Here is a 16,698-nt window from a genome sequence, read left to right as displayed (position 1 = left end):
CTGGAACTGATACTGTACCCATACCGATACTGAAGCTGATCCTAAATTCATGTCAGATCTGAAACTGATCTAGGATCAGTACCAACACAGGAACAGAACTAGAACCTATATTGGTCCCGAAACTTATACTGAACCCATTCCGGTTCTGGAACTGCTATTGAGCTCATATCGGTCCTAGAACTGATGCTGAACCCATACTGATACTGGAACTGATACTGAATAGGACCAGTATGGTCCTGAACCAGATCTAGAACCTATATTGGTCCTGGAACTTAGACTGAATCCTTATTGGAACTGGAACTGATGTCGAACCTATACCGGAACTGGAGCTGTTTCTGTACCCATACCGGTCTTGGAACAAACGTAGAACCTATATTGGTTCTAGAACTTACATTGAATCCTTACTAGAACTGGAACTGGTACCGAACCTATACTGTAACTGGACCTATACCGGTACTGCAGCTGATATTGTATCCATATCGGTCCTACAATTGATACTGAGCCCATACTAGTACTGGCACAGATCTAGAACCTATATTGGTTCTGTAATGTATATTGAATTCTTACCGGAACCGGAACTAATCCCGAATCTTTGCCAATACTAGAACAAATTTCGAATCCATATTGGTCTAGAAACTGATACTGAACCCATATTGGTCCTACAACCGATCTAGAGCCTATATTGGTTCTATAACTTACATTGAATCCTTGCTGGAACTGGAACTTATGCCGAACCTATACCAGAACTGGAACTGATACCAAAACTATACTGATACTAAACCTTCAACGTTCCTGAATACTGTACCCATACCGGACTTGGAACTGGTACTGAACCCCTACCGGACTTGGAACTGATACTGAACCCGTACCGATCGTCGAACAGATCTAAAACCTATATTGGTCCTCGAACTTGTATTAAATCCTTACTACAACTGGAATAGATCCCACACTCATACCGGTCCTGGAACTGATAATTAATCCATACTGGTCCTGCAACATATCTAGAACCTATGTTATTTCGGGAACTTATATTGAATCCTTACTGGAAGTGAAACAGATTCCGAGCCTATATTGATACTGATTCCATACCAGACTTGGAACAGATACTGAACTCATATCGATCCTGGAACTGATACTGAACCCCTACCGATTCTATAACTGATTCCAGTACTGTGATCGGTCCTGAAACTAAGGTAACCGTAACTAGACTTGGAACTGATACTAAAGCCATTCCGGCCATAGAATAGATCTAGAACCTGTATTGGTTCTGGAACTGATGTTGAATCCTTACTGGAAGTGAAACTGATCCCGAACCTATAATAATTCTGAAACACATCCCGTACCTACAATTGGTTCTGGAACAGATCCAGAATCTTTACCAACCCTGGTATTCCAAATCCATACGAGTCTTGGAACTGATCCCGAACCTGTACCGGTCCTATAACAACTCTTGTATCTTTATCTGGTCTGGAACTGATCTCGAACCCACACCAGTTCTAAAACTGTTACGAAACCCTTATCAATTCTGGAACTGATTCCGAACCCATACCGATCCTTGAACAAATCTACTGAAACTTATATTGATTCTGGAATTTATATTGATTCCTTAATGGAACTGGAACTGATTCCGAATCTTTGCCTAGCTTTGTACAAATTTCCAATCCATACCAGTCCAGGAACTGATACTGAACCCATACCTGTCCTAGATCAGATTTAGCACTGATATTGGTTTTGGATCTAATATTGAATCCTTACCGGAACTGAAATACATCCCTCACTCATACCAGCTCTGGTACTGATACTGAAGTCATACCGGTCCTAGAACGGATCCCGAACCTATGCTGATACTGCAACTGAAACGGAATCCATACTGGTCCTGGAGCTACTTTTCTACCTTTATCAAGCCGGGAACCGATGTTGAATCCATACGGGTCATGGGACTGATTAAAGTTGAACAAGCTAAATTAAACAATTTTCAATGAAATTACACTCACTAACACGTTATTGGCCACTTCACAGCTCCAGTTGAGTTGGCGAGCGAGCAAGACTGTAGCTGACAATAACACAGACATCATAATCACACCACTTGCAAAGCTGTGCCCTCATCTGTCCTATACCACGCAGCGAAGGGCAACAGTTCGATCGAACTTGAAATTAAATGTGCTCGCCGCCTCACACGCCCACCATCCCGCACACCGGGCGTGATCACGTGACGTTTGGTACGGTCGGCCGGGCCCCGCCCCAAAACAGCCAGCCAATCTTGTGCTGCAATAATTCAAATCACCAACGAAACTTTGGCCAACTTTCGCCACAAAGACCCGTCCATGTGCCCATCACGAAACCGTCTGGCAGTTCGTGTGTGTGTGTGTGTGTGTGTGTGGGTGCTTTTTTGCTGTTGTGCGACCATTTATTGCCCTCGTCAGCAGAACTATTGTAAAATTCTTTTTTCGGGTTTCCGCCACAAGCCACACACACACACACACACACACACACACACACACACAGACGGTCTCACAACCTGCTCACCCGGAGCTACTAACGATTCGAGGAGGCCCCACAACAACCAGGGCACGAGAACGGCCCAATCTGTGTGGCCCCAAAAGTTTTTCGTAGTCTCTGTCGCCGGACGGTGGCATGTTTCTGAGCAGAGCAAAACCTCCCCAAAAAAAAAAAAAGCGAACTCCCCTAACAACTTCGCTAACCTGTCAACCACCGATGTGGCCTCGACCCGATGTCGACTATTTTATTATCATGCGAGCATTCCCATCAGAGAATTCTACCGGAGGACACAGGAGCCTGGGCGCAGGAATTTGGCGACAGGGTTCGCGCGCATGCAACTGGTGTGTGCCAGCAGGTTTTTGGGAATGCGCCCGGAAGTTTGGAAAGTGAATTATGACCCCTTAACTCATACCCACACACACATATACATACATACATACATTGTACTGTGGTTGTATTCTTTTTTATTGTATTAAAAGTTGAACCCGACTCGAAGCAAGAGAGCGTCTTTTGGGCTGGGTGCTGGGAATGATTGCAACAAACTGGACAAGCGTTTGGAGCTGATTTGCCTTATTTTTTAATTTGATTACTTGTACCTTTGGCCTTCGGCCTTTGCCCCAAGTCTCTTTGCAGAAAAGCAACAAAAGAGAAGGGGGAGTTGGGGGGGGGGGGCGAAATGCAGCATCACAGCAGTATGTGAAAATTGCAAACACGGAGCGCGATGATTGTGCCCGCGCGTGGCTGGCGGGCTGGGGACACGATTTCCCATTTCCTGTTCATCTCCGACCCCCCCACACGGGGCAGGCACGACGAGGAAACGACATGTCCATCACGCTGCATTGTTGGGGGGGGGGGGGGGGAGGGGTGGAGTTTTGATGAAATAAATGCAAATGAATGTGCGAGAGCATGGTTGTACCGGTAGGAGACTAGAAGCGCCCAACGGTGGAGCTGGTTCGTGACATTTTTCGTGCATCGGTCGTGCCTGGGCAGAGCGGGCGGTTACTCCCCCTGCGGCTGGATGGTATTTTCCATTTTCGCTAACCAGTGTGCAGTTTTCTTTTTTTCCCCCCTTCGCCTTTATATCTCACAAACCGAGCCAGAACGTGGAAAAAAATGCCACATTTGCTAGCAGGAGTAAAAGGAACGAAAATAAAGGAAGCAAAAACAACACGACCAAAGCAGGCAGGCAAGGAAGAGTTGTACATTTTGCACAAAGCACAGGAGCAGCATCAAACACGCCCCAACACGACCATAACACAGGAAAGGAACTGCACTCATACTGCTTCATGCGCTGCTGTGCCCCGGTTGAAGGAACAGCGCTCTATTCAACTGCATTCGCCTTTTAAAGGCATTCCGAAAAAGCGGGAAGGCAAAGGGGTGCAAAGTGTACCACCGCACAGTGGGCACCTTGGTACAAAAAAACGGGCTAAAAGTAGTTTTCAATCAATGGGTTATTTTTTCTGTACAATAATAGTGTTGAAACGCAGTATATGACAGAGATTTTTTCTAATGCCTACTTCCTATACATTCAACCTTTTCCTGCATGCAACTCCATGCTCGAACACACCGCCACAGATGGTCCGAAGGATGCGTCGCTCAAACACGCTCGGCGCGTTTGCATCCTCCGCTCGGATGGTCCAAGACTCGCGTCCATAGAGGACCACCGGACGAATCAATGTGCGATATGTCTCGCCTTTCGTGCGGTCTCTAAGTCTTCCTGAATCGCAGCAGAAGGTGAAGCCCACAGTATGCAGAGCTTGCCATAATGCACAATGGGTCTCAAAGATAGAAGAACTCCAAGAGTGTCATCGTCACTGCTTCCCAGTTGGGCTGAGACTTCGTACTCGTTGCATTGATTCTCAATCTCAATTCTTGCTGATTCGCATTTAAGTCAGGTGTACGCCTCACACACCTTCGCTGTTGTCCTGCCGATGATGACGATGTCATCTGCGAAGCCAAGAGATTGGAGAGAGAGCAGTAGAAGATCATGCCACGGATGTCGTTGTCTAGTCCCGCGCTTCGACATGACACCTTCCAGGGCGATGTTGACGACCAGACAGAAGAGTCCGTCATCTTGCCTCAGAATCCCTGTAAGATTCGAACTCAGTGCCTTGCACTCTAACAGCCGGATCTGCTTCAAGGTCGCCTTGAAGTAGATGAGCAGGTGGTGCATAGGGATTTGGCGCTCTCGGCACTGCTGGAGGATCTGCCGAACAGTAAACATACGTTCGGTGGTGGTTTTGCCTCCAACACAAAACCCAGCTTGGTAGCTGCAGACGAAATTTGTAGCCAAGTTGTTGTTGTTTAGAGGTTAAAAGAGGTTTTGGATCTCTTAGGCTCTCTTTCGCCTCTGGTTTGTAACAAGGGGTGCTAGTCTCCAAAACAGGATCTGGGACAGGATCTTGTAGGCGGCATTGAGGACTGTGATTCTCTAGAACTGTTATCAGCATGGTCACGTCATATCCAAACCCCTGCAAAATTGTCATTCCCTTAAGCTGCTTCTTTACCTAGTGAGCATCGCTTAATGAACTACAATTACAATAAAATAAAGCTCTGACAGTACACTTCACCTGCTGGCAACATTCACAAATATCAACGATCATAGCATTCAATGTTCAAAATTTCAAATTACCAACTCTATACATCTCCAAATATATTTTTCTAAATTGGCGGTGTTTAAATATGTGATATGATGTCAAAGATGTCATGATTGATACAATTTAGGGAAAGTAGTGCACACTACACCCTGTAACTTCTAAACCGATTGAGATATTTTCGCATACCAAACATTTTTGTTGAGACTAGATAAAAATCTTTCCAAAACATGTGCATTTTAAAAAAATGGGAAGTTACAATGGTTTAAAGAAAAGGATTGTTTTTCACGACCATAGACTTTAAGAGTCTGTATCTTAAAAACTAATACAATTAAGGGACTGAAATTTCCTGTTTTTTTTCTTAAATTGTTGCTGTAGATTATATTGCTTTACTTGAATGAAAGAAATACTTGGAGCATTCATTCATTTTAGGACTTTGAACCTGACAGCTGCCCACTATGCACCGAGTGCCCCTTTCGTGTGCACTGCAAAGTTGTGAAAAGACTCTGATGCCTCGCACAACCTCTGGGATATCCTATCTCCCCCCCCCCCCCCCCCACGGTCCACGGGCTCCAGTGTCATTATCGAAAAACGGGGAACCTATTTTTCCATTCCTTCAGCCTTACATTTCCATTCTCTGCCCGTGTGTGTGTGTGTGCTGAAGGGATGATGATAAGGAAAGGGCGCTCATCATTTTCATCACCACTGCACTCGAAACTGGCACGCTAGCTACATTTTATCTCCTGGGGAGGGGGGGGGGGGAGGGGTAGGGAGGAGAAGAAAAAACAAAAAAAGGTTCGTCGTCTGCGCCTTATCAATACATCTTTTGCTGTGGTGTGGGCGAACGAGCGCAAATTTCTCCATTGACGGGGACGGGCCGGGGAGTTTTTTGTTTGAGTAAAGAGGGGAGCGGGGGAGGGTGGGGGGAGTAGGGGTACGCAATGCAATTTGCATATCTTTTTGGGGGTATCCGTCTCCGTTATCCGTCCCTTCCTTTCCCTCTCCTCGCACGCCTGCAGGTATGCAGCAGCCGGGTGTACCGAACAATTACCTTGTTAGGACCATTTCAACCTCAGCTAATGCTGTCAACGGTATCACTTGGGCCAACCAGAAAGTAGGAGCGGGGGGGGGGGGGGAAGGGTTGTGGTTGAAGAAGAAAAAAAACCGCTCGGGATGAAAATATGAATACTCTCAGGCTGCCTCATGGCTGCCCGGTATTGACGGGGCGGGTCCTAGCAGTGCCCACCCATCCCACCCATCCCTCCTTCCCCTAATCCGAGCCCGATGACGGTGCCTGCGGTTGATTTGCAATGCAAATGATACTCACCAGCAGCGGTGAATTAGGGCCAGGAGAAGGAGAGGAGAGGGGTGGCTGCCGCCTGTGTCCTTCGGCGAAGGACATGGTGCCGATAGAGGGAGGGGGGGGGGAAGGAAACAGAAAGCATGAATAGGAAGCATTATGCAAAAAAAAAAACCGCACGCCTGTCTGAGTGTTCCGCTCACAAGCTTGCTTTGCTTCGTTCCGAGAATGTATCATCCCCGCCCTGCCCCCCCCCCCCCCTCCTACCACCAAAGGTGGCGGTGAAGGTATGACATCGGAAAATTGGAATACCTTCGAAGCTTTCCCTCCGCTCGCTCTTTTTCTTGCCTTCTTGCTCGTTCTCGCTCCATTCGCTCAGAGGCGCTAGACAAACTGATACAATTTAATAAGAGCGCATGGCTAATCAGTACAGGTAGATATTTACGTAACCACTTTTCCGGTTCGCTACCGACCCTCTCCACCCCCTCCCCCCCTCTCTCTCTCTCTCCACCACCCCCGTCCCCCCAGTCTCTGTGGGGCTTGCCTGGTGATCAGGTTCGTTCGCCGCTGGCTTGCCTTGAGTGGCTGCGAGCCGGGATACCGGGTCAAGTGTTCTTTTCGCTCCGGCAACAAGGGCAAGGCAACGGATCCAAGACAGCCGACGAGAGGGGCGTGTGGGTGCGTGTTTTGTTCACCCGCTACCGGAAAATATTAAATCCTGATAGAGAGGGTTAGTGCAGCAAGCCTCTCGGCCCTAGGTCATCGGTACCGAGGCGAACCGGCAGCGATGGATGGCTCTGGTTTCCTATCCCCCTTCTCTTCCACTCCAGTGCACCACACAAAAGTCTTTAACCTTTCAAAGCGGGAGGGGAGCAGGGTGGAGGTGGAAAAGTAATGCCAGGAAGTCCTTCACTTTACCGCCTGATCAGTTACATTGAATTCGATGTTGCTGGTTTCCTTTTTTTGTTTGCGAGCGTTGAAATGTTCAGCGAACGGGAAAACTGTCGGTCCAACAATCCAACGTGCTACACAGTGCGCACTGCTGTTGGAAGATGGACACTTTTCCTAAGTGCATTGAAAAGTATTAGTAGCAAAAACTCTACAATGTACCATCCAAACTGATGGTATGACAACGCATTTTAGAACATTTCGTTTGGTGTGATTGCTGCAAAATTAGTTAGATCATTGAACATAACATGTTTCCAAATAGGGCGCACCTTTGTGGACCAAATTAGGAACTACAGATGTTAAGCTGTACAGCTTGCATTGTTTATTTGTTCGGCAGTTTTATGAAACGAATAAGTTGTCGTAATGCTTCAGCTAACACCTGGTGAAAGCACGGCAATGAAAGCATCCTGCACGCAACCAAAGTGGGAAAGACGCATCATCTGCTGTCGTTGGGGAAAGGTGGACACATACATTTTAGATTTTCTTTACGTTCGACATCAATTGATGATGAAAGGATTGTCATCAAGCTACCTTAAGTAAGGGTAGTCATCCAGACATGCATCATCCAGCCACTAGAGAATGTGCTGAAATATGCATTAGATGCACTACACGATACCCAATAACATGCCACGACTTGGAATACTACCTTTAATACAAATATTTGATGGGTTTGCAAAGATTCAAAAGTTGAACTTTGACTTGGTGGAAAAATTGGCCATAACGACCTTATTAACAAGTCCACCTAGCTTGCTGGGTTCGCAGAATTATCCAATAGGAAGTCCTAGGCTGTTGTTTTGTATGCTGGAGCATCGTTAGGTGTAGTAAGTGTCCGATATTTCAAAAGCACCTTAGATTCTGCATTCAACGATGTGTTTAAAGCGGCGCTTTCAACTCCTGGACTCACAGCTGAACGGAGCATCGTTAAAATATCAACAAGAATTGTATTATGTATGTGCCAATAGGAAGTGAAAACCAATAGGTAATGTTAAAATACTGTAAACCTCTTCAATGTTCAACTTTTTCTGTATGTCTTGCCCTTCATAGTGCTCTTCTTTCCCACACCAGTTGTCCGTCTTATTCAAAAATTCAACACAACACACGTATTGCGCCATTAAAATGAGTTTTCTTATAATGCGTGTTGCTTATTTGCTTATTTGAAACATCTATTTCGAATGAATGAATCAATGCCATTGGAAACCATCCAGCGTCGCCGCGGTGGAACAGAAAGTACACACTGCAGGTCAGATTGTGAAACTCTGAGATCCTGGAACAAGAACAAAAACACTTGAAAACATCACCAAAAAACAAAGTGTGCTTTACGGCGTGTACTATGCCTGTGCAGTCATTATGGACCGCTCAGATTTACAAGTTTTGATCCTACTTTACTGCACACAACAAAGCCTCGTTTTCGCATCATACGATTTCGGCTTTCGAGAGTGTAGATTGTATGCTTGATGACGCCGATGCAGTGGATGCTTTTCTCGATGCCTTGCTAGAAGCAATCAGATAACTTCTTCGTTGTTTATTCGACGTCCGATGAAATAGTGCCTAAAAGTATCACAGAAGAATGTTTAAGGACGCTCATTAGCACCATAGTCAAATCGGTCGTTGGACAAGCTGAAGAGAGTAAACACTGGAGAAGGTTCTGGGAGAGGTTCTTTTGCACATCTACAAGTATTTACGATTCTCGTGCACTACGACATCGATGTATGAGAACTAGGACGAGGTCTTCCGAAGATATTTTCCATTCAAAACAGTGTTTACAACCTTCTACGGTTTAGGAATCAATGGTAGAGCTCGCTAGTAAGGACACAAATTATGGAAAACTGGTTGGATTTTGAGCTAGATGTAGTCGTAAAGCAAACCTGATGATTTGTGATGGTTTAAAAATTCAAATAACTGGTACAACAACTGGTAACAGCGATTAACAATAACTGGATATCAAGTTCACAATAATATAAGTTGGAGGTTGTGCTAGTGGGCAATCATTTGATTTTTGCGTATGTTCAAACAATTATTAATTATTGAAATGATCCATTATTATTCTGGTCAAAAAAGATATAAATAGTATTTTCCACACATAAATGTTATTAAGTAGATAAAAATAACACGAAAATTGCGATTTAATCAAGCTTTACAGCTAAAAATACCCTAAAATTACCCTAGTAACTCAATTTCAAACTGACATCATAGTTTTTTTTTTTTTTTTTGTATATTTTCGTCACCTTGTTGTGCATCTATTGGACTTGATGAGTGGTTCTCAATGAATTTTGTATAAAAATAATCAAATTACATAGATCCTTCGAAGCTGTAATTACGATACTACACACAGAGGGATTTCCATAAGCGGGGAACCTGACCATGGGGCGAAAGAGCCCAAACTCCTTACCACTGCAAAAGAAAAAAGGCGCCCCGTGTAGTAATAATGTTTAGCGCATATTTTGTTACTTAATTAATGAGGAGCGAAAGCAAACAAACCGAAAGTGTCGCCTACCAAGCAAGCGTTCGTCGCTTAATACGTCAGATTAAAAGGTAAAACCTTTTTTTGTTTTCGTTCTCTCTCTCTATCCTCTGTAATAATTAATTCGAGAAAGGCTCGGCAATAGGAACGTTTGTCTATTCGGTACGAAGAAGACGTCAAAACTTCACTCCAACACTCAAAGCGGATCAGAATCCCAACAAAAAAAAACTTCAACAAGTGGGTATGAGCGAACGATCTACTTATCATTATCAGTAAGCTTCACTTGGAGCTTTGTCAAGACGCCGGAGCAGTTGGTACTACACTGTCACTTGTAAAAATGCCTGTAAAAAGGAGAGGAAAAAACACACAGAGGCGCCCACTATATGTTTTAGGGTGTGCGCTTTTTGCCTTCCATTCCGGTAAGCCGAGACAGACACCACCCTCAGCTCCACGTTGCAGTCCGTACAAATCCACTGTGTAATAGGAATTTAAAAAAAAAAAAAAACCTTCTCCATTCCAAACCGGAACGCCATATCCGCCCCGTCGGTCGCTTTTTGGGCTGTCGTGTAAAAAGTATTTACACAATATTTTCATTAGCCTGCACCGGAGGGAAGCGGTACTGCTGGATGTACCCTCAAACACACACACACACTTGTTGTGGGAGTACTGAGGCACCGCAAAACTTTTGCAGCGAATATTCAGACGGTAGAGCAAACCGTTTGATATTATGAATAAAGAATGAGGGAAATAGGGCACACCACACACACAAAAAAAAGCCATCCCACTGACGAGAGCATAAATTACGCCATCGTGTCGACTGACAATTTTCCTCCTACTCTCGCTCTCTCTCTCTGTCACTTGTTTGCATGAAAATTTTTGAAGCAAAAAAAAACAGCCGCGTTATCGGAGCCAAAGATTTAAAGCGCAAAGCCCGAATTAAATGGCGCAAGTAAATCACTGTTAAACGAAAGCGCTAAACACAGACACACACACACATACATACACACAGGGTGGGCAAAACAGTCCCTTTACGGGTCCCTTAAACCTAAAACAACAGAGCCCAGTACCCAGTGATCGGTAGCTACGGCACGGTGCGCCAGTAAGTTTGAATGTTTTTCTTCGGGGGTAGTCGGATTTTGTACGGGACACCTGGATGGCCGACAGGTTCCAGTCCATTTTCCAGTACGATTCGTATAAGCGAAACCCTTGGCAGTTCGTTGGTCGTTTCCAGGCTGGTGCGCTCCGTAAGTCGGGTGCTTTCCAAAGCCAATTTTCTTCCAGGAACGGCAAAAAAAAAAATACACAAACAGGCAGGGTTTTTACCGACCCCAAAATTAGCACAATATCTTTACAAAGTTTACAATTAAAATCAAACCGACCGTGTACACTCACCCCCTCCGTGTTGATTTCTTCCCGTTCCAGATGATCAAGATGATGGTGACCGTGGTAATCGTGTTCACCATCTGCTGGCTGCCGTTCAACTTCCTAATGGTAAGGAGAGGAACCGTTCCGTTACCGGCACGCATTACAGCATTACACCTCGCCTCTGTCTCTTCTCGCTCGCAGCTGATGAAGCTCCCGTCCTCGTGGGACCTGCTGCCGTACTTCTGGTTCGCCTTCCACTGGCTCGCGATGTCGCACAGCTGCTACAACCCGATCATCTACTGCTACATGAACGCCCGGTTCCGCAGCGGCTTCATCCTGGTGCTGCACGGTGTGCCCGGGCTGCAGCAGCTCTGCTGCTGCATCCGCCACACCCCGCCAGCGATTGCGCGCAACGTCGGCTCCAGCGTGGCCCTCGCCGGTGAGATGAATGGCCTGTACGGTGCGAGCGCACTGCGAAGAAAGGCGGGCGTGCGAGTTAGGTGCCACCCAGGACGACACTAATGCCCTGAAACATTTTCCCTGTTCTTATTTTGGTTTTTGTTTTTGTTTTTTGTTTCTAAAATTGTTCGTTTTTTTACCTTCTGTTTCCTATTTCTGGGAGGGAGGGAGGGGGAGGGGGGGGGCACATTTCCACCTTCCCACACTGAGTGTTTTTTTGTTTGTTTGTGTGAGAAGGTGTAGTGTGCAATTTGTTCTTCGTGTGTTGTTGGGATGTTTCACAAAGCCCCTTTTTCGGTGTGGGCCGCTTTAAATTCTGCTGCAACGCGCGCGCACACACACGCACGGGCTTTTCTATCTGCTAATGTATTTGCTTGTTGTTCTATCTGGTTAATTTCGAACGCACCTACACGCACTGTACGCTCAACCTCGAACACGTATCTAAACATCCTGCGCTTTCGCTGCATCGCTTTTAACACACAAACAACACACACACACATACTCACATGTGGAGTTTCCCGCGCACGTTCGCGGAAAAATCGGGGGAAAATCGCGCGCAACCGGCGTTGGAAAATAGTAGCCCTCTGTTCGGCAGGCAACTGTCACAAACAAGATGACAGCTTTTGGCTCTGTCAACCGAGCGTTTCATTCCAAGGTGGATTAAGAATATCAGGTGGTGGATTAGGGCCTTTGGGGCAAGGTGGATTAAAAAATATAAGGTGGTGGACTCTAGTGCATTTTAACAATTCGTCACTTGAGACGGCGCTCTGGCACCAATCGAACGAGACAAACAAACACGACACTGTTCGATAGGTGCTCTGTCAGCTGTTCGATGTCTTATAGACCTGTCATGATGCACTGCAATACGCCTTTCTTTTCGTCTCGAAAATGAAGCATTTTCATTGTTTAAATGGATATCCACCTACAGGGGGATGATTCAACTCATAATTTACTACAGTGGAGCGCCGTTTATCCGGGCTTCTCGGGACTTGAACTCGCCCGGATAAGCGAATAACACGGGTAATGAGTCAGATGATTATTTTAATACCAATTCCTGATTAGGTTTTGGAAAATTTTCTTATTTTCTGATAAAAATAACCCAGTTTTCATTAACTTCATGTTTTTCCAACATGAGAATATTTGAAATTTGCCATGAATTACAGTGTTTTTTGTTATGACAATGTGCTCTTATAACCGCTTTTTCGAATATCCTCCTCATAACGCAATCCCAAATAGCCAGAATTGCTTAAGCAGCTCATTTTGGCACGCTAAAGATCGCTGCTCTAATTCGCCTTTTGCAGTAGATAAACAGCATCAAAGTTCTATGTGGGTCTTTCAAACAGCGCCTAAGCAGCTTCCTTATGCCACGATGCCAGGGATTATTTTTCTTTGTGTTTTATTTTCAAGCAAGCGTCATCGATGAAATAAACAACAAGATTTGTTTCGTTTAAACACATATGTATATTTTTAAATCGTTTGTATTGATGAATTACACAAAATTTTACACAATTTACTGATAATTCACAATCACTTCACTCAATGTTCATTCTGCAATTAACGAATCTAACCTGTGCAGCAGCAATGAGATTATTGCCGGCGTACGTCTTTGACACTTTGACAAGAGCTACCTTGAACCGATGTCATGCATTAAAAAGCTATAAAGTTTCACCAAGTTCAGTACCCTTTCTTAAGAAGCCTCCAAGTTCCATCATGAACCCTACACATAGTGCTAATCAGCCGCAAAGTTCCAAAGAGTACCATGTGCCTGTTAAAAAGCTCCATAGTTCCGCAAAGTACCGTCTATCTCTTAATCAGCCACAAAGTACGACATCGGAACGATTTTTCATTAAACAGCCCTAAATCAGCTATAAAGTACGAGCTGGCTATTTGGGATGTCACCTTTGTATTGAGCTGTCATTTCTCAACAGCACGGATAAATGGAAAGCCGGATAAAAGGTACCCGGATAAACGGCGCTCCACTGTAGTTATTCACATCTATAATAACATAGAAATCATTCAAATTTAATATTGAAAAATGTAAACAAACGTCCATGCCAAAACACATACAGTGCATACACATGGATTATGTACACACAATAGTTTAATACGTTTCAATCCTTTATATTTGATGTTATAATTGATTGAAAAGTTTAACAATAATTATTGATAGCTATTTTAAATATTTTGCACGCAATTTTAAGAAGAAAAAGAGACAAACTACGCAAACAAACTTAAAAATGTCCCGAATTGAATTCTATCTACTGTAGCTGTGAAGCGTTTGACAGCCAATTCCCAAGCGAAATTTTTCGGGGATAATGAACATAAACTCATGCCATCTATTTCTATTCATCAGCTCTACTCTCTCACACGCATCGATGAACTTTTACACATCTCTTTGTTCATTGTGCTATATTTGAAGGGTTTAAAACTGATAGATAACGATTCATGTTCATGAACTAGTAATGGTCAAATGGTAATGGTGTAATGTTTGCACCATGGTCGACATGAGTTCAATTCCATTTTTATTGTTTTCATTGATGATTTTAAGTTTTGATTTCTTTTTAAAACATGCAGCTCCAGTAACTTCAGACCCCTTTACTCATTGTTAGAAATGCGTGTTTAATAGTCAATCTATTATTTTTATTGTTTTATTTATTTCTTTTAATTCATTTAGTATCAGTACCCCTTCATACAACAAAACAAGCAAATAGCACGATCATGAATAATAATATGGTGGTGCAACTGGCACAGTGATTCCAAGTAGAATTAGCGATGTGGTTGGTAGCATCAAGGATGAAGCATGAGCATGAATTTGAATATGAGGGAAAGGAATGAATTCGAATGTTCATTTCTATTTTTAGCTCTTTTTTGCATGGGTTCATCCTTCACGTGTGTTCCCCGAAAATGATCTGTATTTCGCTGGTCTTTTCGGGTATAATTCGTTAACGAATTATCCCCGAAAAGACCAGCGAAAACCAGCGTGGTCGGGAGCTTGGGAAGGTACTCACAGCACAGGTGGGTATCGAACATCACAGACAGAATCAACTGACATGTTCGACTCGACGTTTGTCTTGTTTGTTTGTTTGTGTCTGACAGTGCACCTCCATATGATTATATGGGTTTGTTCGTGTCGGATGTCGTGTTCGATTGCTGCTAGAGCGCCGCCTGACGTAAGGTCCCCAGGATTCAAACAGTGTTTACATTTAGTAAATTTGTTCATAAAATTTATCTGCCCCATCTTTTTGATTAAATATTGTTTAAAAATATATTTTGGACTTTTCGAGTTCTTATTAAACATCAAAACATGGATTAAAATGTGTTATTTTGTGTTATTCCGAGAATTTATTCTATAATTCATTGTGTTTTTGACATTTTTGATGATAAAAACCAAGAAATCATTATTTTTTTTCAATTTTCACATTAATTCCTCATTATCCACGAGCCGCATGGACAATTTACGTGAGATTAGAACTCTTACTCACATGATTTTAAATTTCATGCAGAAACAAATCATCAAATCTTTTGTAAATATATCTCATTTTTTTCGCTAAAATCAATAGACACACAAAAATGCACATAATAACAAAGAAATCTGTTCTATTTGCTAAGCTTTGTGTGCGGAAATCAATGGTTAACGGTTCAAAAATGACGTAAAGTCCCTCAACTATGGCGACCCACCAAAGGCCCTAATCCACCACCTGATATTGTTAATCCACTTTGCTTTAAAAAAAACATCATCGGTATCAATTCGTAGCTTTTTACACCGGCACCCACAGTCTGATGACAGCTCCACAGTACGCTTGCAACATTCCACTACCGATTTGCAACATTCCCCTAAGTGATTGCAAACATCCACAGCTTGCTTGCAACATTCCCCTACCGATTTGCAACATTCCCCTAAGTGGTTGAACGATTCCCTTATATGATTCGAAACCCTGTATAACGTTTGAGTGCAATGGAATTACGATTTAATATTCTAATGGAAAGTTAAAATAACTTATCTAGTTTCTATGTCTGTGCACAAAGCGTTTCAACTCTTAATCGGTTTTATGTTATAGCTTTTCAAATTGGTGAGGATTTTTTTTTTGCAAAAAAAAAGGAATCCAATACGTAAAAACACTTTTCTCAGTAGTTTACGCAGTTTTCTCAGCAGAATGGGTCATAGGATTTTTAGAACTTCAGCGAATCATCTCTTATTTGACACCTCTCCAATTGGAAAAACCTCTCTTATTTGAGAGCGTTTCTACATACACCGAGAAAGCAGCTGAGAAAATAACTGACAGCATTTTCAGTGAGAGAAATCTCCTCGGCATGCAAAGAACGATGGAGCTGAGAAAAAATTGAATTGGCAGTTTATGCCTAAGAGCGTTTCTACATACACCGAGAAAGCAGCTGAGAAAATAACTGACAGCATGCTTTGACAGCAACTGACAGCATTTTCGGTGAGAGAAATCTCCTCGGCTTGCAAAGAACGATGGAGCTGAGAAAAAATTGAATTGGCAGTTTATGGCGAACGATTAATAATAGTTTGCATTTTTGCCGTCTAATAATCGTAGAAATATTATTAAAAAGCAAAAGAAACTTTTTTGACTTCATTTTAGCGATTAAATTGCATTTTTTCAACATCATTTTAAAAGTCTCATCTCGGCGCTTTTCAGAGCTTCTACACACACCGGCGTGAGAAACCGATTGTCAATTCTCTCACAGCCATCTCTCAGCTGCAGTCTCGGTGTATGTAGAAACGCTCTAACGATGAATTATAGTTATTTTCAAGCAAGCGTCATCGATGAAAGAGCGTTTCTACATACACCGAGAATGCAGCTGAGAAAATAACTGACAGCATGCTTTCCCAAGCGCCACAGATTAAGCTTAAACGACTGGAAAATTGAATATTCATAGAAAAGAAATGAAAACTCCACAGCTTCATTGGTTTGATCAATAGATGGCGTATTAAAACTGATTATTATATTGCTATCCTTTTCTTGCAATGTATTTCGACAAGTTTCATCTTATCATGACCTATATAGCCTTCTAACTTTCTGAGCAAAAATCTATATAAATGGTCGTGCGGT

The 16,698-nt window shown here is 43.3% G+C and overlaps 1 protein-coding gene across 4 annotated transcripts in view; it reads left to right on the top strand.

Annotated features, from left to right (window-relative positions):
- The window catches only part of LOC120961448 (RYamide receptor), a 114,158-nt gene that overhangs the window by 90,322 nt on the left and 7,138 nt on the right, over window positions 1–16,698 (top strand). For 2 of the 4 annotated variants that reach the window (XM_040385369.2, XM_040385286.2), the window contains exon 6: window positions 11,225–11,606. In XM_040385369.2, coding sequence (XP_040241303.2) covers window positions 11,225–11,606 — 382 coding nt within the window. Of the gene's footprint in view, window positions 1–11,224; window positions 11,663–16,698 lie in introns of all 4 variants that reach the window. The other 2 variants (XM_049609095.1, XM_049609073.1) reach the window with 2 other exon arrangements.

This window comes from Anopheles coluzzii, chromosome X (assembly GCF_943734685.1).
Source record: "Anopheles coluzzii chromosome X, AcolN3, whole genome shotgun sequence".
Classification (NCBI taxonomy): Eukaryota; Metazoa; Arthropoda; class Insecta; order Diptera; family Culicidae; genus Anopheles; species Anopheles coluzzii.
This window is presented reverse-complemented; position numbering and strand designations above follow the sequence as displayed.